The 24,110-nt window shown below is 35.6% G+C and overlaps 1 protein-coding gene across 2 annotated transcripts in view; it reads left to right on the forward strand.

Annotated features, from left to right (window-relative positions):
- ODR4 (odr-4 GPCR localization factor homolog) overlaps positions 1-14,719 on the forward strand; it is a 35,336-nt gene extending 20,617 nt beyond the window's left edge. Inside the window, exons 11-14 of one of the 2 annotated variants that reach the window (XM_061383501.1) lie at positions 142-230; positions 4,236-4,423; positions 13,172-13,282; positions 14,403-14,719. In XM_061383501.1, coding sequence (XP_061239485.1) covers positions 142-230; positions 4,236-4,423; positions 13,172-13,282; positions 14,403-14,470 — 456 coding nt within the window. In that variant the 3' untranslated portion in view covers positions 14,471-14,719. The remainder of the gene's footprint in view (positions 1-141; positions 231-4,235; positions 4,424-13,171; positions 13,283-14,402) is intronic. The other variant, XM_061383502.1, reaches the window with a different exon arrangement.
- Positions 14,720-24,110: the final 9,391 nt, after the last annotated feature.

Genomic DNA, 24,110 nt, shown 5'->3' on the forward strand with positions numbered 1-24,110 from the left:
CTCCATGGACTATAGCCTCCAGGCTCCTCTGTCCATGGGATTCTCTAGTCAGTTATGTGGGAGAGGGGTTGATGATAAAATAATGTGAATTTAAAGTAATAGATCTTATTTCTCATTGTGCTTTTCTTTGTTTTTCCATAGGCCATGAAAAGAGATATATTGAATACAGTTGCTGATCGTTGTGAAATACTATTTGAGGATCTGCTTTTGAATGAAATTCCAGAAAAAAAAGTTATGAGTATAAAATTAAGTACTTTTTTTGCATGTGTTCAATCTATATACTAGGATGTCAAGATCACCTTTTTTACTGCATATATCTATTAAAATAATGTCATCACATACTTTTCTTGTATAATGAAAAATTTCAGTTGCCACCTAAAGAAAGTTTTGAACACCTTCTAATAGCAAATCTGTCAACATTTAATAATTTCAGGGAGGATTAAAAAATTCCATGTGAATTTTTGTCAAAATGGATAAACTGTGTTACATTTTAAAACCATTATTTTTTATCAATACCTGTGAAGTTTAAGAACTTATTCATGATCAAAAAATTAATGTATTAGTATTCAGCATTATATATAATAGAGTATTTAATAGATGTTTATGCAGTTGATCATATTCTTTTCAGTTTTTTTTGGTGTGTGTACTAGTTTATATACTTTTCATCCATGTTACTCTACAGACTTCATTAGGTTTAAAAAAGGCTGGTCATGATGTCTTAACCTTATATAATTCCATCTTTTGAGAAACATGAACAATTTATACTTTTTCACTAATTTGTATTAGAAATCTTTTATTTTTACTCAAAAGGAAGGTTATCATATTAAGTATGCTTTTTTGAAGCTACACATTTACCTACCTTTCTATATTCAGATGTGAGTGGATTTGCAGTACACAGTTGAATATGTACATAGTTGAAACACATATATTAGTTTTTTAAGGGAATGTGTTTCTTTTTATAGGGAAAAAAACATAGCTCCTGTGTATAAATAACTTCTTTTAGTTTTAAAAGCCTGTGTATCAGGTTTAGTGGACTGCTTATAATTTTTTTGTATTCCCAGTATGATAATACCTGGAATTTCCAGATTTAATATATATCCTTCATGTACTTCACAAATAACTGAAGTTCTGTTCACGAATAATATATCATTTTCCTGAGACATGATTTTGAATTTTACATGGAGCTATTGGATCGAGAGTTTTATTTTGGGAAGTATGTAAAGCCTGGTTGGTCACTTAGCCACCCAGTTAGTCTGGCATTTCTGTGGCTTTGTTTTTGCTGCTTGATTTCATGTGTGTGCTAGTTCTCATGATATTAAGCATTACTTTACTTTCTGAGTAACACTATATGTTACAACTGAACTATGAATTTTAGGATTTTCAGGGGCATGGGATATATCTACCATTAATGTCAAAGATCTACTGTATCACATATATTAGTTAAATATTCCTTTCCATTACAAATGCTTCATAAATAGGGTATCATAATACTGTTTTGGTATTATTTCATATTAAGTGAATTAGTATTTTGAAATTTTTGCTGATGTCCAATCAGTAAAGTTAACTCTTTCTGATAGTAATTGTTTATAGATTATATTTTAAAAAGAAACCAAGTGTAAATAAACATTTTTGAACTGTAGTAACAGGATAATTATTCCAGTAACATGTCAGTATATCTTAGGATATCAAGGTAAAAACTATATTGCAAGTATAATAACACAACATGTAAATTTTATAGTTTAATATATATACACTACATTTTAGATCTTAGGTTTAGTTAGTTTAGTAAAACTTAGCTTGTCTTTCTTATATACCCCACTCCAGTACTTTTGCCTGGAAAATCCCATGGACGGAGGAGCCTGGTAGGCTGCAGTCCATGGGGTTGCTAAGAGTCGGACACGACTGAGCAACTTCACTTTCACTTTTCACTTTCATGCATTGGAGAAGGAAATGGCAATCCACTCCAGTGTTCTTGCCTGGAGAATCCCAGGGACGACGGAGCCTGGTGGGCTGCCGTCTATGGGGTCGCACAGAGTCAGACACAACTGAAACGACTTAGAAGAAGAAAAAGAAAATCTAGAATATATACTATAAAATTAACCTAAACTGGAATATTTTTTGCATGCATAAGGAAATCTGCAAAGGGCATATTAACATTACATTTGTAATCTTTAATATAAACATAGTTTTTAAATTCTGGCTATCCAGATGAAAGAACTTAAAATTTAAATGACAGTTTAAAAAAAACAAAGGACTCCACTTGGTCCTTTTACTTATTGTGGTCTCCCTCTTTCCCTTAAGAAGTATCCCAGACCTTCTCATTATCCTGTCAGCCTCCATTCAGTCCTGCCTTCTTACTCAGTAGATGACACACTCATGAAACTGAGGTCATCGATTACGAAATCTCTTACCTTCTTCCATCCTTCCCTCCACATCCATCTATACTCCCTGTCCTCTCAGAACATTTGTATTTCCTTTTTGCCTGTAGTCATGGTTACACTCTCTTAACTGTACTTGTCATTCCTTCATGCATTAAGAGTCAGCTTAGATATCACCTGTTCTGTAAAATTTTCTGTAGTACTCCAGTATGACTTAGGATTCTATACTTAATCAGCAGAAACTCAATTCTTATCATATTGACTTAACTGTAAATGTTTTTATCTGTTTTGGACTTATTTAAATAATTTTGAACTAAATACTCTGCTATGGGAATATGCCTAAAGGATTCTTTTTTTAAGTACTTTTTAAGATGGGCTGTTTTAAAAAGATCTCCCCTCCCATTTTAAACCTCAGATGAGCTAGAAAACTTGGTCTTATTTGAGTAATAAATGGTTAACTTAACTTTAATTTAAAAATTATATTTTTCTTTTTTAATAAATTATTTAAGTTTATTGCAGCCAAATCTTTAACATTTGATTTTATAAGCAAACATATGTGTTTCTTTTTCAGTCAAACCTAGAATTAATGCAATTTTAATGCCAATTAAACACATACATGAGCACCACCTTTGAAAGTTTTGAACTTAACCTGTTTCAAGAAATTATGCCCCTTTCCCCTCAAAAGAAACTATGGCCCAAAATAATAGTCGTAACGTTAATGTGTGGATAGTTTACATACTACAGTGCAAATTGCAGTAATGTAATTTTACAGCTAGGAGGCAGTCTGGTCACAGAGTAAAACTGGCCCAATTCTCATGTCAAAGCAATATATTAAGCAGAATCTGGCAGGAACACCTAATTTAAGCCATGGCATTTTCTGTGACACTTAAGGCATTCTTCAGTGTCATCTGTTATAAAGCTAACACTTGTTTCTTAACAATGAAATGTAAGTTACGGTTAACATTAGCCCTGGTTTTCTACTTGATCTGAATATCGGAAGCTTTTTAAATTGCATATCCATTGCTGAAAGTCATTCTTTACACAAATCTCGTCTCGTCTTTGTTGATACTTCATCAGTCATGGTGTTATGCCAAACAATAATTATGTGTTTATGTGGATCAGTGACTGTGTTAGAAATTGAGGGAAATGTGATTATTAAAAGAATGAAATGCTCATTATTTACTGACGTCCATATTATTTTGTCTAAAAATGATTTAAAGCTGTTCACAAAAAGGCATTGCAAGTTAACAAGACAAAATAAGTGTTAATTATGAGAATGAGGCAAAGGGAAAATGAAAGCAAAGTGGAGTTGGTGGTGAGATTAGTACAGAAAATGTGTATATCTTGATTTCCTATACATGCTTGATTGGGGATCTACATTATGTAAGATGAAGTCATTGGTGAGATTAGTATGGAAATGAACGCTATCACGATCTATACATTTAATGTAAGTGAGCCATTAGTTTGTCTCTAAATTTGCATGAAGAAGGGAAAAATTGTTCAGAAATTTCAGTATTTATAAGGTTAAAACAAACGAGAAAAACAATAAGTTCTGAGACCAGGGAGAAAATTGTTTCCTTAGTATTTTTTCATAGAATAGTGAATAACATGAACATGTATAATCAACAATATCCTCGGATTGAAGGCAGTGGTGAGTTGATATTTTATGGGAGTATCATTTAGGTCCCTTGCGGAGGTCTTAAATATTGAGTTAAAGAATTCAGTAAGAATTTTGTATAAGAACAGAAAATGAAAAGACCTTTTAGGCTTTATTTCTTTCGACATATACTTTCATATACTTATATTTATCACTGATAGCAGTGACAGATCCATCTAAATATTGTTTCTTCTCCTTTTAGATTCTGAAAAAGAGTTCCACATTCTCCCTCACCGAGTTTTTGTCCCCATTCCGGGATCCACTGTAATGTTATGTGATTATAAATTTGGTGATGAGTCAGCTGAAGAAATAAGAGACCATTTTTTAGAGATGTTAGATCGTATGATTCAAATAGAAGATTTGGAAATTGCAGAGGAAATAAACACAGGTAATTATATGAGGTTATTTAAGAACCAGATTAGACTATGGCTAAGGTTACTTATGGGACATCTAGTTGAAGCATCATGTCTGTAGATTTCTTTCAAGCTAGTCCTATTTGATATTTTTGAGTCATTTAAAAATGTGTCTATTTAATTTCTACATAGTATGTAAGTGGCAGTGTTTTTTGGAAAATTGTATCAGAATTTAAGATACATTAGATTTTTTTCAAGCCTACTCTTAAATAGGTAGAAAAGTATAGCTTTAAGGGATTTCTTTTATTCTAAGTAAAGTTTTCTCAAAGTCCATTGTCTTAACTAATTATTTGGTTAAGCATCAGGTCACAGTTTTGTTTTTTTTTTTTTTAATGTCTTCAGACTATTTGCTGTTATTTTCCTGTCCCCTCCATATAATTGGGATGCCAAGCTAAAATGGGCAGGTCCAAAATTTAGATCAAGATTATTTTTACAGAACATAGATTTGCCATACTGAGTAATTGTGTAACACATTCTCTGTCTCTAACCATCACTTTCACATTTGATCTTGCATTTTAAAAGTCTTTTTTCTGTTTTGTTTTGCTCTGCTTGCTTTGTTTTTGTCTCTAGTGAGAGCAGAATATGAAAACATGTCTATAAATAAATGTATAAATATATACAGTCTTCCTGAAACATTTTTAAAAAATATGTGATGAAAGTATTACTTGCAGATATCCATAAATGTGTAGTATGTAGCCATTTTTTTATTAGTCTTGAAATCTCTGATATCATAGTATAAATTTCATATCATTCTTCTGTTGCTTGACTAATTCCCACCCCCCACAAGAGTTGGGTGATTGAGTCTTGCTGTTTCTATTGTGAATAAAGTAAGTGTTTAGTTGATGAATTTCTAATCTGTCAGTAAAGCCTCAGGCAGGTTGGAGATCACCCGACTTGTTTTTTCAACAGCTCCAGGGTCATATTAATCATGTGGAACAGTAAGTTTGTTTTAAAGCAAAACAAAAATAAAAACCTCTAAATTGCTAAGTACCAGATGTTAAAGCTGCAGGTGTGCTTCAGTCCCCTGAAAACTAATATTTTTAAAGGTATAACTATAGCATAGTCTCTGAATGATAAATTTTGAGGCAGATTGGTAGAAAAGTTTGCTACTTTGTGAAATATGTTTTTCTAGATGAGCAACTACACTGTTTCTGCCAACCGATCTTAGACTCATGAGGGCAGAGATTTTTGTTTGCCTTTGTTCTAGGTCACCTCTGATGTTGATAACTTGAGTAAGTTCCTTCTGAGTGCACAGATTCAACCAGCCATGGATTGCCTTGTACTGTTGTATGTATTTATTGAAAACAATCTGCGTATAAGTGGACCTGTGCATTTCAAACCCATGTTGTTCAAATGGCAGCTGTACTGCTTCTTTACTGAGGTCTTTCTTTAAGTTTAAACTGAGGGCAGTTGTCATGTTCTAAATATTTCAAAGCCAAGTACTCCCAAATGTCTTTAACTGTTATTATTACAGTTTCTAGACCTCATTTTTCTTTACCACCTTTCGCTGCTTTCATGTTTAGCACTTTACTGAGAGTCTAGCCTAACGTAACATAGGTCCTCAGTAAATATTTGTTGACTGAACAGATTGTTGATTTTGTCAGTCCTACAGTTTGTTATCCAAAGATCAATAAGATACTGATCCTGTCTTCAAGGCGCTAAACAGCGTTTTTTAACTTGTGTGGATACTTTTACGTGCTCACATAACAGCTCAGACTGCCTGGATTCCTCCATTATGTTTAATTATAGTCTTCTGCTGCTTCGTTGCATTATTTTCCATTCTTATAATTATTGATGAGTATCAGTTGCATGTTTAATGATGTTAATCTTTCGCATAAGACTGTAGGATTCTTGAGAGTAAGTGTTGCTCTGAGTTCCATGCCTAAAGCATGATAGGTATTCATAAATATCTGTTACTAACTGAATGACATAGACTGAATAGGTCAATTTTGAAAACTGTAGCACATCTTTTTTCATACTTGCTGCTACTGCTGCTAAGTCACTTCAGTTGTGTCCGACTCTGTGTGACCCCATAGACGGCAGCCCAGGCTCCCCTGTCCCTGGGATTCTCCAGGCAAGAACACTGGAGTGGGTTGCCATTTCCTTCTCCAATGTATGAAAGTGAAAAGTGAAAGTGAAGTAGCGACCCCATGGACTGCAGTCTTACTGTATGCTTAAAAAGTTGTAAGCATATGCCTATCTAGATAGAAGGTTTTTAAAGTTTGTGTAGTGTGCTACACTGAACAGGATGATGATTTTAAAAGGATATAATATCATAGCTCTATGGCTTAATAGTTTAGAGTGTTTTAAGGGAAGTAGAACATTAAAATGTGACAACATGTAACACTTAATTGTTGCCCCATAAATGTTAATTTTATTTTATAGCATTTAGTATGTCTATTTATTAGATATTTATTAGGCATTTGCTCTGTTCAAGGCAGTGTTATAGGTGACAAATCAAAGGTCAGATTCGTGTCCTCAAGAAGCCTGTAATCTGACTTGAAATAGAATTGTATGCTTTATTAATTATGTGGGGCATGTAGTAAGGTCCTAAGAGTAACGAAGAACTCAGGAACATCAAGATTACTGACAGGACTCTAGGGTCTCCAGTGATTTGGTTTTAATAATTCAGTCAGAAAAAATACTTTGATGACAGGTGAGCAGTAACCTGTAATCTGTGGTGACAAAGGTTTGACATTAGTGTTTTCAAGTTTTAGTAAATTCTTTTGTTTTTTTCATTCTTTATTATTACTACTTTTATGTTTTGCTTTAACTAGTGGTTAGTTCTATAATAGGAGAATGAACAGGGAATCATCAGAACATTTAGCACAGGAACTATCCCTATAAGTGATTCAGAGAAAGCTTCAGAGCAGGTGACTCGAGTTCATTTTGAAGGATGAATACACTAAAAGTGACTCTAAGCTTTTTAGGAATTAAACATTTGGATCAGATGTATTGTGACCAAAAATAAGACTTGTGTATTATTTTTGCTTTATCAGGTATTTGTTGAATTAGAAGGAATTAATTATTTAGAAGCAAAATACATTCCAAATTATGGAATAGGGTAAAAACATAAACATTTTAATAGAAAAATTAAGTGCTTTTACATGAACATTCTATTAGTTTAGAATTATCTTCACTTTTGCATTTACTCATTCATTCATTTATTTATTCAAAAATACTGGATGCATAATTTTACCAGTTGCACATCTGAGTCCAGATCTGCCAGTTACAGCTTCAGTTCAGTTCAGTCACTCAGTCATGTCCGACTCTGCAACCCCATGGACTGCAGCAAGCCAGGCTTCTCTGTCCATCACCAACTCTGGAGTTTGCTCAAATTCATGTCCATCGAGTAGGTGATGCCATACAGCCATCTCATCCTCTGTTGTCCCCTTCTCCTCCTGCCTTCAATCTTTCCCAGCATGAGGGTCTTTTCTAAGGAGTCAGTTCTTCACATCAGGTGGCCAAAGTATTGGAGTTTCAGCTTCAGCATCAGTCCTTCCAATGAATATTCAGAACTGATTTCCTTCAGGATTGACTGGTTGGATCTCCTTGCAGTCCAAGGACTCTCAAGAGTCTTCTCCAACACCGCAGTTCAAAAGCATCAATTCTTTGGTGCTCAGCTTTCTTTATAGTCCAACTCTCACATCCATACTGGAAAAACCATAGCTTTCACTAGTTGACAAAGTAATGTCTCTGCTTTTTAATATGCTGTTTAGGTTGGTCACAGCTTTTCTTCCAAGGAGCAAGCATCTTTTAATTTCATGGCTACAGTCACCATCTGCACTGATTTTGGAACCCCACAAAATAAAGTCTCTCATTGTTTCCATTGTTTCCCCATCTATTTGCCAAGAAGTGATGGGACCAGGTGCTGTGATTTTTTTTTTTTTTTTTTTGAATGTTGAGTTTTAAGCCAACTTTTTCACCCTTCTCTTCCACTTTCATCAAGAGGCTCTTTAATTCTTCACTTTCTCCCATAAGGTTGGTGTCTTCTGTGTACCTGAGGTTATTTATATTTTCCCGGCAATCTTGAAGCACACTAACAGCTGTGTAACCTTAAACAAGTCCCCTTTGAACCCCACGTTCTCTTGGGTTGGTATTAGAATTTACTAAAAATGTTAGGGGGAATATATTCTGAACAGAAAGAGATATATAAATGTAACGTGATACTTACTAGAATTATTATAAAATGTTTAAATAAAGTACCTTCTGAATTATAATTAAAGTCAATAATATTAAAGTATGAGATTAATGTTATATAACGTGAATATATTTTCCTAATTATTTGAAATTAGAGTTTCCATGGAAAATCATGCAAAGTAGAGCTCAAATGTTCAATTAGAGATTGAAATCAATGACTGTACATTTATGATTGTTAAACTTGTTGTAAGTATCTAGCTTTAGTCTCTAAGTATTTGATGTTATTTGCTTATTTAATTATTCTATTCTATAATACAGTTGCCAAGTAGTTGCTATGTTTAAAATACATATTTTGCCAGCAAGTATTTTACAATAACTTAAGGGATGAAGAGCAATTTGTTTGTCAAAATGACTCACTTAAGGTGAGGAATAACTGGGTTTAAAATTTCTTAAATGTATTAGTCATCTCCTAGTAGATATTAACTTAATAATTCAGATGTACTTTATGCATAGTATCAGCTAAAAATTTAGAGACACACCTTTGAAATCTGGTGGAACCCGTCTTTGCTAATTCTGTCTTGGTATCAGAGGTGAAATTGATTTTTGTTGTTTGGTTAAACATTGATAATAAAGGAAAACAAGTAATGCTGAAGATGTATTTTCATGGCTAAATCACTGAGTAATGAAACCTCATTAACTTAGGAGTTAGGGATCTGGACGATCAAAGACGACAGCTAAGAGTTTAAGTTCTAACGTTTCTTTTTAACTTTCTTCTAAATAGTCCTACCTGTCAGCAGCTTGGAATGAAATTGAATATATCTACAACTTAGCATGTATTCATCATGTCCTTATTTTCTCTTTTGTTGACAGTTGCTTAAGAAAGATTGCTTTCTCACATGAATAATTTGAATTTGTCTGCAGTTAAAATTACCTGGTTTTAAGAAATGGTTAAGGTCTAATTTCCTTTTGAATAACATGTTGTTTGCATTTAAGATAGCAGCACTAAGGTGTTGGTAAAACTACAGTGCCTGAGATTCTAATTAAATTCTATACACCCTCATAGGGACCTCCCTGGTGCTCCAGTGGTTAAGAAAGACTTCTTGCTTCCATTGCTGGGGTCATGAGTTCAGGCACTGGTCAGGGAACTAAGACTCTGCATGCTGCACAGTACGTCCAAAAAATAAAATAAATGTGTATTAAAAACAATTCTACATGCCCACACCCAAAACAGACACAAATTGTTATGATAAGGATTTATTCACTCTTGAAAAATGCTCTTCTTTAGTAAAACTGTCTCAGATTTGTATCAAATCAATATAATTTTGTATGACATTTTAAAATGAATATAGAGCAATGGAATGTCTTTTAAAGAGATATAAATTGTTTATACAAAGGATTTGACTTCTTTGAGCATTATGTTCACATATAACTATTCAGTATTAAAGGTGTAAATAATGTCATGAAAAATAAAGCCATTTTTGTGCTCTTTATAAATACTGAAGTAAAAAAGTAAAAAAAAAAAGTCTCTAGCATATAAGTTAAAAGAGTGCACTTAATACTTCATCCATTATTTGTGTTTGTATCTGAGGTAAAGATTTTAATGGCCCAAAGAAAAGCTTTAAGCAGTGATATTTGCTAATAGAAAAGCCAAAGGTGTGTGTATGTTTTTAAAATAAATAAAATTGTACTTGCATTCGACTTTTAGACCTATGGATGAAGTTAGAGAAGCTTTTAAGCTGGTGAGCTAACGTAGTCTAGAAGTAAAGTGTTATGGCGATAACTAGGAGCTATAGAAATATAGAAGACTGAATAAATCTGGAGAAAGTTCAAAGAACAATTTGTTGGTCTTTGTGACTGATCTGATATGGTAGTAGAACAAAAGAGAAAAATGTTTTGTGTTTAGTCATATGCTCAAAGAGGGGAAAAAAGAGTGGTTGTGCCCTTGATTCTAATAAGGTGTGGCTACTGAGGATTATTTCTCAACATGACAAACTGTTCTTCATGAGAAATTGATGAGAAGCAAGCAATTTTTTAAATCCATTTTAGTATCATAGATAATTATTTCAATAATTTTATGTGTCATCCTTGTAAGCACAGCCTCATGGATGTGCATACAGTATCAGTTCAGTTCAGTTGCTCAGTCGTGTCCGACTCTTTGCGACCCCATGAACCACAGCACACCAGGCCTCCCTGTCCATCACCAACTCCCAGAGTCCACCCAAACCCATGTCCATTGAGTCTGTGATGCCATCCAACCATCTCATCCTCTGTCGTCCCCTTCTTCTCCTGCCTTCAATCTTTCCCAGCATCAGGGTCTTTTCAAATGACTCAGCTCTTCACATCAGGTGGCCAAAGTATTGGAGTTTCAGCTTCAACATCAGTCCTTCCAATGAACACCCAGGACTGATCTCCTTTAGGATGGACTGATTGGATCTCTTTGCAGTCCAAGGGACTCAAGAGTCTTCTCCAACACCACAGTTCAAAAGCATCAATTCTTTTGCGCTCAGCTTTCTTTATAATCCAACTCTCACATCCGTACATGACTACTAGAAAAACCATAGCCTTGACTAGATGGACCTTTGCTGGCAAAGTAATGTCTCTGCTTTTGAATATGCTGTCTAGGTTGGTCATAACTTTCTTTCCAAGGAGTAAGCGTCTTTTAATTTCATGGCTGCAGTCACCATCTACAGTGATTTTGGAGCCCAGAAAAATAAAGTCAGCCACTGTTTCCACTGTTTCCCCATCTATCTGCTGTGAAGTGATGGGACTGGATGCCATGATCTTAGTTTTCTGAATGTTGAGCTTTAAGCCAACTTTTTCACTCTCCTCTTTCACTTTCATCAAGAGGCTATTTAGCTCCTCTTCACTTTCTGCCATAAGGGTGGTGTCATCTGCATATATGAGGTTATTGATATTTCTCCCAGCAATCTTGATTCCAGCTTCTGCTTCCTCCAGCCCAGTGTTTCTCATTATGTATTCTGCATATAAGCACACAGTATATTGGGATACAAAAATGTCTATGAAAGATATTTCAAACCCAAGCAATAAGATATTTTACTTTGAATTTAAACAGTATTTACTGTTTCTCACTCTGCTATTCTCTAATCTTTGTAAATATTAATAAAGAGATCAATATGAAGTACAGTTGATCCCTGAGCAACATGGGGATTTAAGGGCACTGATCCTCCCACAGTCAAAAATCGCATGTAGCTTCACAGTATGGGCGGTACCTTGGGCTTCCCAGGTGGCGCTAATGGTAAAGAACCTGCTTGCCAGAGCAGGCAGACTTAAGAGATGTGGGTTTGATACCTGGTTGGGAAGATCCCCTGGATAAGGGCATGGCAACCCACTCCAGTGTTCTTACCTGGAGAATCCTATGGACAGAGGAACCTGGTGGGCTACGGTTCATGAGGTCACAAAGAGTCAGACATGTCTGAAGCGACTTAGCACACACGGGCAGTACTGCATCCATGGATTCAGCTGACCATGAATCATATATATTTAGTGGAAAAAAAAAAGTCACGTGTAATTAAATGGATCCATGCAGTTCAGACCTGTGTTATTTAAGGATCAACTGCAATTGCTTTCTCTAGAACAGCCCCCTGCTATCCCGTCTTGAGGCAAAGGAGGGAGGATGGCTCCGGGATCCACCCATGCTTCAACCAGAGTAATTCTGTTTCACTTACTGGGATTTCCTGTCACATACCGGGAATTCCTGCCCGATTTTTTAGCACTAGTTTAAAAATGAAAACCATTTGTCTGTGTGATCCCTAAGAATGTTTTCAGTTCAAAAACTTTTAGTCAGTTTTAAATAAATTCAGCTAGGCTAGCCCTCACAAATTACTGTCAGCATAATGAAGTAGGAAGAAAACTTGTACTTGAATCCTCATTCTGTTGCTTATGATGCTCACATATTCACTTAGTGTCCCAGATTTTATTTTTCAGCTGTAAATGAGATAATGTACATACTTTGCTTAACATGTAGTTGTTTTAAGGTCAAACTAGTGATCACATTTTGCTTATATATTACAAATTTCAGGTGATCTAACTTTTTATGTAAATATTTTAGGTATGTAAGGTCTGTCCCATGGACTGTAGTTTGGCCCATGGGTTAGTTTGCCAGTCCTTGCTTTTGTATTAATATATGATTGCTTAGAATGATTAATTGCCAGAACTATCAATAAGTATATTATAAATTAATTCTAGTTAAGAGAGAAGGTTACCCTGTCTGTGTAGTTTGATTTTTAGTATCAGTTTATCTCTACTATCATATGGTAATCAGATTATAATTTGTGGACATCATTCAGAACTAGCTCTGTGGCTCTTTGGCAATCAGTTATGAAAGTACATAAAGTATTTTAAAAAGTATATCAGTCTGATATATAATCCATAAAATTTCGTTCACCTACACTCAATAAAGAGCAAATTGTTATTTTAAAATCAAGTTGAAAAAAAAAATTGTTAAAAAGTCAAGTTGAAGGAAAATGGAGCTCATTGTGTGTTTTTTATAGTGTTCTTCAAAGGTTATTTTTAAATGGTAATTATTCCCATCTTGCTTAGTATTTATTATTATCTTCTTGCAGCCTGTATAAGTTCCTCTATGGATACTGAAGCTTCATTGGACAACACAGATGATGAACAACCAAAACAGCCAATTAAAACTACAATAGTGTTGAAAATTCAGCAAAACATAGGTATTATATTTCTTCTATAACATTGAAAAGATGATATTTTGGATTTGTGTTTTCTTGTTACTATAGAATTATTTTCATTTTGTTTTCTTAAAAGAGCTAGATTAAGCTAGTATTTATTGAGTACTGTGGAAAGTGGTGGAAAGATTTATAAATAAAGCATTGTCCCAAATGCTTTCAAAAATGACACTCCTATTAAATGTTTTGGTGTTTTTAGAAGAAAATTATGTTGAGTTTTGGGGATCAACAAGTATAGTAGCACCAATGTTTTCCAAATTGGTGTTCCCAGGATTGCAGTTATGAAAGATTTTGATAGATATTCTATGAAGAGTCACATTCAAATCTGAAAATTCTAACGCGCTTTAATTTTAAAGTTTCCAAGAAGTATGGTGGTCACTTTACCATTTTTCAGTCTTACTGATAAAAGAACATGTGACCTGTTGCTTAGTTAAGACTTTCGGCTGACTGAGAGTTAGAAGCCAGAAACTTCAGTTATTTTTCATGTCGCTTAACTCACTAGGTAAACTTAATTACCTAAATTTTTTGCACCTGTGTGTGTGTGTGTGTCTAGACTACTATGGTCAGTATTTTGTTTTTTAACTTAAAATGCTCAGGGGAAAAATTAAAAATAAAAGTTGCCAACATAAGCTTAATAATTTTTAGATTTTAGTTTCTGTGGTTTTTGATAGCTATATAAATGACTTTGCATTGTGATGTCTCTTTGGTTTAAGCTAAGTTGCATGAGATGGCATGGCTGAAATGTCAATATAAATATTTGTAGAAGCCTTTTAAAGTATGGGTTAGTTTGTCTCTTAGATTGTCTCTTAGATGTGTATGAGTGCATTTGTGTATAAGAAAAGACACTTTTAAAAAAAGAAAAGACACTTTTAAGGGGTCAGTACCAGTCCAACCTTTGTAAAATATATTTTCAACTATTGCTACATTTTCCTCTAAGATTTTGCTGGCTTTCAGTGTCTGTATATGTGTATGCATGTGCATTTGTGTCTCTGTATTGTTATTGTTGTTTAGCCCCATCAGTTACCTGCATTTCAAAGCCTAGGAGCAGTTAAACCTTTCTTTTGCTCATTCCATTTCCATTTGTTTTGTGTTTGTTTCACTTTAGGTGTGATTGCAGCATTTGCAGTTGCAGCCCTTGCTGCGGGTATCTCCTTTCACTACTTCAGTGATTAGGTTGAGGCACAGAGAGCTTCCTGATCATCCAGAGAACAGTGACCAACAATTATGAATCTTAAAGATGCAAACAAGCCTTCTGCATTTAAGACAACAGCAGCCAGATCTGCTGCCAGATTCCTGTTAGATGTGTTTCTGACTAAAATGAAATCACCAGCTGCCTTGTTTAGCCTTGCTTCTATAAATTATAGGTGGCTCAGGCTTCCAAGAATAAAGTTATACATCTAGATGTAAGTTGCACATAACAAATCGTTATTGTCTGTTTTTTAAAATGTTCGAAATAATGGTTTATTTTCATAGATTTTAGTTTTGTTGACCTGAACTACATATTGGTCAGGACATTGAAAATTTGAATAGTCAAGAAGGGTGTCTGAGTATCTTAGTAATAGAATAATAAGAGAAATTTCTACAAGATGGGGCAACAACTTATTGGATAAGTTTGTACTTTTATACTCAGTTCCGAAATACTGATTGAGTTCCGATTGAGAGATAGAAACCTCTCCATACCTCTTTGAATGAGCAAGGATTGTCATAAATCATGAGCTTTCTCAGGTTATCTCAGGTATATCAGGTTAATATATATTAAATAAGACTTTTGCTTCCAGTAGTACTTTAGGTACTGCAGAACAACTAGATCTTGAATAAAATCTCCTTTGAATCCATTAATAGGCTCAAAGAAGGTAGAGGAAATCTCTAAGAACCATACTTCTATTTTCTATTTCCTGACAAAATGAACGCATTTTGATCTGTAAATTGTGACAACTCCATTAGGCCTAAGTTTGGCAGTAGTTGCCGGGATGACAAATACCAGTTGCAGCATTGCCGTATCCGTTCTCCTCAGACCAGAAACAAGGAGATAAATCTGAATCTGAGATGCCCCATCCAGGACAGCTGAAGTAGGCCTCAGTTTGCAATACCCTATAGTTCCTGGTAGAAACAAGATCTAGGCCCAAGATTCCCATAGATTAAGATAAAACAATACTATTTCATGACTGGAGATCACCAGGTACAAGTGGAAACTGGCTATTAAGAGCATGAGGAAGAACCCGTAGAAATAAACTTTGGACTCATTTTTCCAAGGTCTCGTCATCAACGCACATGAAGGATGGAACCACAGGCAGATCTGAAAAAGAAATGAAACTGCTAGATAAGAAATATATTACTTGCAATTAAAAAAAACCAAACATGTTGAATATGATATTAACTCAGCTGAATAGTCAATAAATAAACTGGATGCTAGATACAAAGAAATTACCCAGTGTGCAGCAAGGAGAAAGAAGGTGCTAGAAAATGAATATTAAGGAGAAAGTAAGAGAAGTGGAAGGAAAAATTATGAAGACTAGAAGTACCAGCAGGTACCAGCAGAATAGAGAGGATGAAGTGGCAATATTTGAAGAAGTAACAGAATTTTCCACGTTGGTTGGAAAAACACAAATTCATAAATTCAGGAAGCACAGTATATCCCAAGCATATATAGATGAAATATAAGCCTAAACTCAATATATTATAACTGTGAGATATCAAACAAAAGATTCTTAAAGCAGTCAAAGTGAGGAGAAGATCATCGGTGAAGGCAAGACAGAACTTCAGAAGGCTTCTCGATAGCCACAGGGACTCCAAAGATGGTAGAATAGTGGCTGTAAAATTCTGAGAAAAAAATTAGCAACTTGGAATTTGTATGTAGCAAACCGAAATAAAGCTACATTCAAATAAAAAAGATTTTACCATTAGTGGAACTTCATTAAAGAAATTGCAAAAGGATGGTCTTCAGGAAGGAAAATGATTTCAAAAGGACAGTCTGAAATTTAAAAACTGGTAAGCAAATAAATGAAAAACATGTAAATCTAAAAGTGTTTTTTGTATAAAACAATTGTAATGAAAGAAGTGTTTGTAAGAAGCAAAATTGTAATTAAAACATTTTATGCAGTATTAATGTGGACTTTCAAAATAGGATATAATTGAAAAACAGTAATAACTGTTTTTTCCCCATAAGATGGGAGGGGAGTGATTAGAATTAAAGTGTTCTGAAGTGTTTTATTATTCAGAAAATGGGTTAAGATACTATTTAACTTTGAAATTATGTCAAACATGTATCATAAAATTTATAACTGTTAAAATAATAGATATGAAATGAACAGTTCCAAAGAAAAATTTAAATATGGAATAGGAAGACAAAAACTCAATACAAAAGGGAAAGAAATTAGGGGTGGGGGAGGGACAAAATTAGTAAGATAATAATGATAACAAGTCAGATAATGAATATAACTATGAATAGGCTGCTGCTGCTGCTGAATAGGCTAAACCCAGTTAAAAACATTGATTCCATTTTTTTGAAAATCTGGTATAGGCTGGATTTTTTAAAGGATGAAAAAGATGGGCAAATAGCAAAAGAAAATATATGTAGCTTTGGTGCTATCAAATCAAAATTAAACTTTATGATAATATTATTAAAGATGGAGAAAACCTCTAAATAATGGTAAGAGGATCAATTCATTAGAAATATATATATAATTTTAAATCTCTATATGCTTAATAAAATGGCCTCAAAATGTGTAATGCATGCGTGCTAAGTCACTTCAGTCGTGTCCAACTTTTTGCGACCTTGGGTGGTAGCCCACCAGTCTCCTCTGTCCTTGGGATTCTCCAGGCAAGAACGCTGGAGTGTGTTGCCTCCAGCGGATCTCCGGACCCAGATATCGAACCCGCGTCTCTTATGTCTCCTGCGTTGGCAGGCAGGTTCCTTACCACTATGCCACCTGGGAAGCCCAGGCTGAAGCCACAGATGGAGCAGAAATCAGAAATTTTAACAGCTCTCAGTTACTAACAACTCAGACCAAAAAAAATGAAGACACAGATTTTAATAATGCAGTTAACAGTATTGATTTGATGACTACATTTAGAATGATTAGCAGAGAACATTCTTCTTAAGCATTGTGTTTTAGCAAGAACTGGCCATTATTAGGCATGAAGTAAGTTACAATAAGTTTCATGAAGTTGGTATTAAATGAATAGAGATAAATTAGAAGTTGGTTATTTTAAAAACTAATAAAAGTTATTTCTTAATCATGGTTTTACAAGATTAAAAAAGCTTCATAGATGAAAGAAAAAAACATACTTAGAACCTAATTCTGTGTTACATTTGGAAACACTGGGTGACGCACCAGAAAGTGCACTTAGAGGAAAATGATCTTAAATGCTTAAAGGCTAAGTGTATAACTTAGGAAAAGGTTGACAGAATAAACACAGTATAAAGCAGGAAGACACAGGAAAAGGGAGGAAATCGATGAGTTAGAAAACATAGAATCACAATGTCAATGTTGTTTTCACGACAAAACAGATGGATGTATTTGAGTAAGAAGAAAACAAGTCTAAACAACATAAAGATTGAAAATGGGGTCTTAACCTATAGCAGAGATGAAAATGATAGATTACCAGGAGCATTTCTAATGTGTTTGAAAATTTAGACAAAATAGACCAAGGTCTAGGAAAGTATCTTTCCCTTAAATTGGCTGAAGAAGAAATAGACAAGTTACGTACTACTTACTCAATAGTATTGAATAGAAAATTCTTTTAAAATTTTTGATAAAGAACATCCAAATGTTTTACTTCCCTTTCAAAGACTGTGCTATTTGAACGTTTCATGCAAACTCAATAGATAATGAGGGAATACTCTTCAGCTTAATTTACAAGGCCCATGTAGTTTTTATTGATACTAGAATCAGACATTTGGTAAGAGAAAAGAAAATTGCAGACTTACAGCACTTATTAACACAGATCTGAAAGTCAAAAGCATTATTGATAAACTGAATTCAACATTATATAAAAAGGATAATGCATCATGATGAAGTTGTATACATTAAAAATCAGGAACATGACAAGGATGCCTATTATCACACAATTTCTATTCATCATTGTCCTGTAAGAAAAACAGCAAAAGGGAAATGGCATTTTAAGAGGGTGTTATATGAAAAGATGTTTAATTTCAAGTGATCAACTAATTAAAAGACCACGATGAATACTATTTTACATCCAGTAGATGGAAAAATTAAGAAATACGACAGTACTGATGAAGAAGATGCACATCAAGAAGATTTCTAAAGGTGGGGTTGTAAACTGGTACACTTTGGAAAGCAATTGGACATTATCTTGTATAATTAAGCATTCATGTATTCTAAAACCTAACCATTCTACTCCTGCATGTATAGCTTAGATTCGTGCATATGTGCGCAAGAGTACATGTGTGGGAATGTTAAGGCAGCTCTGTTTGTAGCCACCACTGACAAGAAAATAAACAGTTGTAGGTTTTGTAATTTTATTTAGCAGTGAGAATGACCTGAGAATAAAGGGATGATTAAATAAAGCAAGCCTTAGAAGCCTACGTGCAGTTTTTATAAAGCTTAGAAACAAATCTAAGCTATATTATTTTGGAATACATATATTTGCACAAAGCTTTTTTTTTTTTTTTTAAGTAAAAGAGCTCAACATTCAGAAAACAAAGATCATGGCATCTGGTCCCATTACTTCAAGGCAAATAGATGGAGAAACAGTGGCAGACTTACTTTTTTGGGCTCCAAAATCACTGCAGATGGTGATTGCAGCCATGAAATTAAAAGACGCTTACTCCTTGGGAGAAAAGTTATGACCAACCTAGACAGCATATTAAAAAGCAGAAATGTTACTTTGCCAACAAAGGTCCGTCTAGTCAAGGCTACAGTTTTTCCAGTAGTTATGTATGGATATGAGAGTTGGATTATAAAGAAAGCTGAGCGCCGAAGAATTGATGTTTTTGAACTGTGGTGTTGGAGAAGACTCTTGAGAGGCCCTTGGACTGTGAGGAGATCCAACCAGTCAATCCTAAAGGAAATCAGTCCTGAATATTCATTGGAAGGACTGATGTTGAAGCTGAAACTCCAATACTTTGACCACCCAATGCGAAGAGCTGACTCATTTGAAAAGACCCTGATGCTGGGAAAGATTGAAGGTGGGACGTGAGGGGGATGACAGGATGAGATGGTTGGATGGCATCGCTGATTCAGTGGGCATGAGTTTGGGTAAACTCCGGGAGTTGGTGATAGACAGGGAGGACTGGCGTGCTGCAGTCCATGGGAATGCAGAGAGTCAGACATGACTGAGAGACTGAACTGAAATGAACTGAAAGGAGCATGTAGTAAGAATTCGTGGTTACCATTTCAGAGTGAGAGTGAAGCAAAATAGAAAGATGAGAAGGAACAAATGAACCAATTAGACAGTATTGGTGATGTTTTAGTTCTTGGTTGAAATGAGCTTTTTTAATTGAAGTAATTTGATTGATTAGTGTTGTGTTAAATTCTGCTGTAAAGCAAAGTGACTCAGTTATATACATGTATACATTCTTTTTTAATATTTTTTTCCATTATGGCTTATCCCAGGAGATTATATATAGTTCCCTGGGCTATACAGTAGGACCTTATTATCTATCCATTCTAGGTGTAATAGTTTATATCTATCTCCTAACAAAACTTCCAGTCCGTCACTCACTCCCTTCCCCTCCATGGCAAGCACATCTGTTCTCTGTGAGTCTGTTTCTGTTCTGTGAGTCCTGTTTCTGTCTGTGGTCTGTGCCGTAATTTAGATTTCACATGTAAGTGATATTATATGGTATTTGTCTTTCTGAATGACTTCACTGAGTATGATAATCTCTAGTTGCATCCATGTTGCTGCAAATGGCATTATCTTTTTTATGGCTGAATAATATTGCATTGTAAATATGCACTGCATCTTTATCCATTTATCTGTTGATGGACATTCAGCTTATTTCCATGTCTTGGCTATTGTGAATAGGGCTGCTATGAACATAGGGGTGAATGTATCTTTTTGAATTATTGTTTTGTCTGGGTATATGCCCAGAAGGGGATTGCTGGATCATATTGCAACTCTACTTTTAGTTTTTTGAGGAACTTCATACTGTTTTCCATAGTGGCTGAACCAACTTACATTCTCACCAACACTGTAGGAGGGTTCTGTTTTCTGCACACCCTCTCCAGCATTTGTTACTTGTAGACTTTTTAATGATGGGCATTCTGACTGGTGTGAGGTGTAGTTAGGTTATTGTAGTTTAGATTTGCATTTCTCTAATAGTGATGTTGAACATCTTTTCATGTGCCTACTGGCCACCTCTTTGTCTTCTTTGGAGAAATATCTGTTCAAGTCTCTACCCATTTTTTTGATTGGGTTTGTTTTGTTGAGTTTTGTGAGCTGTTTGCATATATTTGGAGATTAAGCTTTTCTTAGTCATATCATTTGCAAATATTTTCTCCCACTCCTTAAGTTGTCTTTTCATTTTTTTTTCCTTTTTATGGCTTTCTTTGCTATGCAAAAGCTTGTAAGTTTGATTAGGTCATATGTATTTATTTTTTGAAATGAGTTTCTTGATCATTTTATATCCTTAATGATGTTAGCACATGTGTTGCTTTGATTGTTTATTACTAACAAACCATCCCTAAACATAATTGACTTGAAACAATAACCATTTTGTTTTTCAAATAATTCTGAGTTGACAGGTATCATTGGCTGATTCTGCTCTAAATGGTGTCTAGAGCTGTGCATGGGATTTTCCAGGCAAAAATACTGGAATGAGTTTCCATTTCCTTCTCCAAGGAACCTTCCTGACCCAGGGGTCGAACCTAGATCTCCTGCATTGGCAAGTACATTCTTTACTATTGAGCCACCAGGGAAACCCCGGTACAGTAGTACAGTATTTGTTTTTATTTAGTCACTAAGTTGTGTCTGACTCTTTTATGACCCCATGAATTGTAGCCTGCCAGGCTCCTGTTTTTCAGTACTTCCCAGGGGACGCAGTGGTTAAAAAAAAAAAAAAAATCTGTCTGCCAATGCAGAAGATGCAAGAGATGTGGGGTTAATCCCTGAGCTGGGAAGATCCTCTGGAGTAGGAAATGGCAGCCCGCTCCAGTATTTTTGCTTGGAAAATTCCATGGACAGAGGAGCCTGGCAGGCGACAGTCCATGGGGTCATAAAGAGTCAGACACAACTGGGCACACGCATGCACACACATACACACATACACACACACAAAATTTTCTAGGAGGCTGATCAGGCTTGAAACATCCAAAATAATTTATTCACATGACTGGCTATTGATGCTGGCTGTTTCTTGGGTACTCAACTCTCCCACTTCAATTCTCCACACAGCTATAGTTCTGTCATGATGGCCGGACTTCTTCCTATCATGATGGCCGGACTTCTTCCTATCATGATGGCCGGAATCTAAGCAGTAGCATCCCAAGTGAGAGTTCCAAGAAAAGTAGAAGCTGTAGGTTCTCTTGAGGTCTTGGCTTGGAAGTCTCAGAACATCACTTTCTCTACATTGTATTTCTCTATATTATATTGTTCAGAAAACTAATCTACAGGACAAGCCTGAATTAAAGGGGAAAAGGAAGAAGAAATTTTACCTCTCAGTGGTTATATATATGCAAGAAGAAAAAGGCTTGATGGCAGCCATCTTTGGAAATTAGTTACCATAGTATACCCGTGGCTATAGCAGTTCATGTTCCTGACATGTGGAAAATGCATTCACCACTTCCTCAAACACCATAAGATTCAGGCTCAAGGCTCATAATTTTGTCTTCTGAATCAGTTTCAGGTATACATGAGCAACCATTGCTGCAGTTTCAATCTAAAGATTGGAGAAGGAAATGGCAACCCACTCCAGTATTCTTGCCTGGAGAATCCCAGGGACAGAGGAGCCTGGTGGGCTGCCATCTATGGGGTCCCACAGAGTCGGACACAACTGATAAGATTTAGCAGCAGCAGCAATCTAAAGATGCATGAACTAAAGAACCAACTTTTCTGCCCCCACTCATCCGGCATACACTGGCAAGACAGGCAATTGACACTCTTGTTCAAAAAGAAGGGAAATTGGAGGTACAGTGCAGTAAATGCTCCATAGTAATTCTGAACTTAAGTTGGGCATATGTCTAATTCATCATGTTCTGTGAGCAGAGAATGTGTGTCAGTTAGGACCTAATTCTAATCCCTTGGGAGTGATTTTCAAAATTGTGGCTCTATTCTGAGGCCTTTTCCATGAGACATAGCAAATATTTGAAGCTGAGAAGCTTTCTCAACTTGCTCCCTATTCTTAAAGGTTTAAGGCTCAGAAGCCTCTTTTTATTTTGAACCATCTCTCCCTTTAAGACTAAACTGATGTAATTCCTTTAAAAATACCTTTTATTTACTGTGAAGCAAATTATCCATTCCATTATATAAAAGGCATGCCCACGAATCTGTTCAAGATGGACATTGCTGGGGTCCAGCCCCAGCAGGATCCAGGGGTACCCTCAGGATGACGGCTTAGGCGATAAGGATAGCAAAGCGGAGAGCAGGGCTTGATGTTCCTTGATAAACACAGAAAGCCAATAAAGCTCCTGTGTTCCAAGGAGTCATCCTGAAAGAAGAACAGAGAGAGAAAAGGAGGGAAAAGGAAAAAAAGAACGACACAGGGAGACCCAGCTTCGGTGAGCGAGGCCCATAACTTTATTTTCAAAAGGAACTTTTATACCTTGACTTGTACACAGAGGGAAATGAAAGATGCAAAGTCATACAGAGTCAGCCCAAACATTACATCTGTTTTGTCTTTATCGAAACCAGGATTTTTTCTGCATACCTTTCCCATAAACAATGTTGTGTACATTATCTTCTGGCCTTGGAGGCCTGTGGACATTTTATGACCCTTTTTTGATAAAGGCTGTTCAACCAGAAAACTTGTTTTCCCTTAAAGTGTTACTTCTTTATTTCTCCCAGCCTCAGAAAGTACTAAACAGAGTTACATTCTCAGGGAGCAAAGGTGCAGTAAGTTACAACAAAGAAAGAACCAATTAGCTCAGAGGTCTGATGTGGTTAATTCCAAAGCTGCTACTTGTTTTTCTTACATTCCAACTATGTTAACCAACGCACTCCCAGGTGCACAATGGATAAGGGATATGGGAACCTGGCAGCAAGCATTGGCCCAATAATGAAGCCCTTTACCAGTACTATCTATTCTAATAAATTTTCATCCCTTAAAGGACTCTATGCTCATTAAGACTTTTAGAATGTTTTGGCTTCCTGTGCCTTTCAAGGTTGGGGAGTTGTGAACAATCATGTGTGTTAATTGCAAGAGTATGGATAAACCTGTCAGGCAAGCTAGAAAGCCAACAGAGGGGTTAAAATAGAAATATTCCTTTCATGCCCAAGAGACTTATTAACTAAAGCCCTAAGTTGACTTTTTCCAGAGAAAGGTGGTCAGGGATAGCCCCCTGTTAATGTCAGAAGAGTTCGTCAAAGGCACAAAATAGTAAGACAGATTCTGGTTTTGGGGTAGGTGCTCGAGCAGATTCAGGGGGTCCCTCGAGGCCTGATCTGCCTTTGCAGGTCTCTTCCGCATGACCTTTGTCATGGGTGGGATCTCCCGTGGTGGCTCCCAGCAGGACATCTCTCTCTCCTCTGAGCTGAGATTCAGGGCACTGAAGGACAATACCCTTGAAAATCTTAGATACCTGTTGTCTAGCTTAGGGGACTACAGTCTGTGCTCATATGATTCTTAGAAGTCTTTTTGTTTGCCTAAGAGATCTATGAGTTACTGGCTTAAATATTTCCAAAGTCTTAA

This window comes from Bos javanicus, chromosome 16, assembly GCF_032452875.1.
Source record: "Bos javanicus breed banteng chromosome 16, ARS-OSU_banteng_1.0, whole genome shotgun sequence".
Classification (NCBI taxonomy): domain Eukaryota; kingdom Metazoa; phylum Chordata; class Mammalia; order Artiodactyla; family Bovidae; genus Bos; species Bos javanicus.